At 51.1% G+C, this 3,085-nt stretch overlaps 1 protein-coding gene across 1 annotated transcript; it reads right to left on the bottom strand.

Moving 5' to 3' along the window:
* On the bottom strand, positions 1–3,085 carry LOC142989752 (uncharacterized). Its single transcript, XM_076139422.1, has one exon. It carries the CDS (start codon positions 1,280–1,282, stop codon positions 365–367), a length of 918 nt encoding a protein of 305 aa, XP_075995537.1. The 5' UTR covers positions 1,283–3,085; the 3' UTR covers positions 1–364.

Raw genomic sequence — 3,085 nt, 5'->3', positions numbered from 1 at the left:
AAATAAGCATCTCTGTCCATTATTAGGTCATATTAAAGACTTATTAAAGACTTAATGTCATTCCTCACAGTGAAAGTCTGACAGCTGTGAGATTGTGAGAAGTCAAATGAGGTCAGAATAAAAAAAGAGTCACACTTGTATACAACAAAACCATTTGGATGTATTTGGAACACAACTAATCTCACTATGGTGGCAGGTTTGTTTAGAGAAGACAGGAGTAAGTTAGAGAGACAGAAAACGACTTCATAAAAGAGATAAGACGTCCATGTCCACTGAAAAGTAACAAGAAAAAGCATTCAACTTGATTACAACAGCGGGGGTGAAGAGTTTCTGAGGACTTTGTGAGTTTGTCTGGTCCATAAGTTCAGCTCAGCACCTCGAAATCCTCCTCAGCCGCAGACAGGTGTGTGTTGGATCCCCGGGTCGGGCTGGATCCGGCTCTCAGGTTGATGGAGCCGTACAACTTGGCGGCGTGTTTGGAATAAGCAAAGGCCCTCCTCCGGATCATCTCCCCTTTCCACATGGACACCATGAGCAGGGTGGAGAGCAGCACGCCGCCCAGGGTGAGCAGGCACAGCCCCGCTATGACGCACCGGTCCAGGTGCGCGCCCACCCGCGCCTTCTCCCGCTCCAGACGCTCCATCTCCCGGGCGGACACGCTGTCCGGGTCCACGCGGACCTCCCGGGGCACCGCGTAGGAGATGGCGACCAGGGAGATGCCGGTCACCAGGCAAGTGACGGCAATGATGAAGCCGTAATCCACAGACTTCCCGGAGCCGTCGGTGGACAGGTCGTCGTCGGACAACAAGAAAAGTTCCGGGATGTCCTCCTCTTCCTCTTCATCCTCCTCTACCTCCGCTTCCCTCCCCTCAAAAACCTCATCCTCCTCCTCATCCTCCTCCTCCTCTTCCTCCTCCTCGCACAGTTCGCTGGAGGAGCTGTGAGTCAGTCTGCAGCTTTGTGGACTGCTCCCTATCAGTCGGACATCATCATCCTCATCCTCACCCTCACCACCACCCTGACCATCCTCCTCCTCCTGGTGTTTGCAGGTGAAACATGTCTCCGTCTCCGTCTCCGTCTCCGGGCGCAGAGCTCGCAGGGCTCTCCGGATCTCTGCCCAGGGTTCGGAAATCTCCGCCGCGCCGCGATCCACCGACTTCTCCCGGATCTCAGTCCACGGATCCGGCACACTTCTGTTATTCAGAGCCACCAGCGCCGGGGCGTCAGCGGGCTCCGGTCGCCTGCCCAGCTGATCAAAGTAAAACAGTTCCAGATCAGCCATTGGAGACTGGGTTGGGTTTCCATGCGCCTCGGCTCTGGCGGGGAAGAACGTGGGCAGTCTCAGGGCTGCAGACGCGTAAAGCCAAACACAGGCGGCAGATTTACGGGAACTTTCATAATTTGCGTTGTTTACTGCTGCGTGGCTCTTTTTGTCTGAAGTATTTGTAGAAGGAAGGTGGATCCCGCAGAAATCTATACCGCGCCTCTGGGCTGCAGCGCAAGCATTCTAAAGTACAGCTAAGCAACTCTTAATTGGATTCCCATCACACACATCAACGCTCACCAGACTTAAGACTATTAAAGGTGGACTTTCTTGTTTGGCTTCTGTAGGATCGCGCAAAAACACTCCATCCGTTACGAGCAAACACGCGACACGCAAATACATCTAATTCCCATCTAATTCACTCCGATGATCGATTATGAATAGAAGGATCGCGGTGAGTCGAGTCTCTCTCTCTCTCTCTCTCTCTCCCGGTCTGCGGCTGCTCGCCTCCCCGGCTGCTGCTGCTGCTGCTGCTCCCTGGTTAATTAGAGGGGAAGCTTTGGCAGACCCCTCCCACGGACTGACTGGGCTCAGGCACACCGACTCTCTCACACACACGCACACACACACACACATACACACACACACGCTTGTTACCCAAACCAACTTCTGCCTGCGCGCACATCCACATCCCCATCAGAGCAGGAGGGACTCAGCCTGCAAGCAAGAAAGCGAGACATAGTGACACTTATAAAGCTTTTAGCTGCCATATAATGCGCCTGTACAGGGAGGTACCAGTTTATTAGGTACACGTGTGCACTCTGATACAGATAGTGAGGCTTGTTAGACTCTAGAGTGCTGTGATGTCGCTCGCTCTCCTCATGGACAGAAACATTGAAAGCAACCTGTCACCATGATGCAATCTCACACAACACAACAGCGTCACCACAGACTGTTGCATCAGAAATGTCACCCAGTCCAGTAAAGAGTGAAACATTCTGCAAAAACCTGTAATTGCAGCTATTGTTTGTTACAAAAGAGCAGAGAATAAGGGGAATTTAGTGTCTATAGCTTAAGGGGACAGGATAGGAATGATGTGATTTGGGCTTTATGGATTGCTGAGGTGAAAGTTAAAGGTCAGAGGTCAGCAGCCTCAGGATAAGTTCAGAGAGGAGTTCTCGTATCGGCTGCTGCGTCTCTCTAACGCGCAGTCTGGAAACACAATGACAGAACATTATGATTTAATGACACGGGGAGGGAGCGTCGTCTGTTGCAGTGTTTCTTGTTATTTTCCCGACTGGCTCGTTTTCAAAGCGTCAGGCTGCCAGACTGAAAAAACTCTGCGTTGGTATTCAATCAAAACTGTGTCAAATCCCATTAAGTCAGAGCTGGGAAGAGGGAGAGAGGGAGAGTCAACTCTAAAATGGCAACTTTTCAGGAAATAACAAAAACATCTTAGCTGCCTTCAGCCTCTCCACGCAGCATCAGAGCGGTTTCTATACGTGGAGTTGAAAGGGAAACGTAAAGACCAGAGAGTGGAGCGTGTTTGGAGACAGAGAAGGATTAGTCCCGTCTTCCATTTGAGTTAAAAGATGGAAATCAGGAGGATTGGAGAAAGGAGCTTTTAGAGTCCATATGGAACTCTGTGCTTTCCTTTGCACAGCTCAGAGCTCTGGAACACATGAAGGCTTCTGGCAGCCAAAGGTCGTGATCACAATACGCTTCAGCGCTCCTTTCCTTTTGGCTGTTTGCTAATATCTGGCTCCCTGCAGCTTGTTGGCACTGAGCGTGTGTGTGTGTGTAGGTGTGTGTGTGTGTGTG

This window comes from Genypterus blacodes, unplaced genomic scaffold (assembly GCF_046128005.1).
Source record: "Genypterus blacodes isolate CSIRO-AG114 ecotype Tasmania unplaced genomic scaffold, CSIRO-AGI_Gbla_v1 ptg000438l_1, whole genome shotgun sequence".
NCBI lineage: Eukaryota > Metazoa > Chordata > Actinopteri > Ophidiiformes > Ophidiidae > Genypterus > Genypterus blacodes.
Note: the sequence above shows the minus strand (reverse complement) of the source record. Positions and strands in the feature narration are given on the sequence as shown.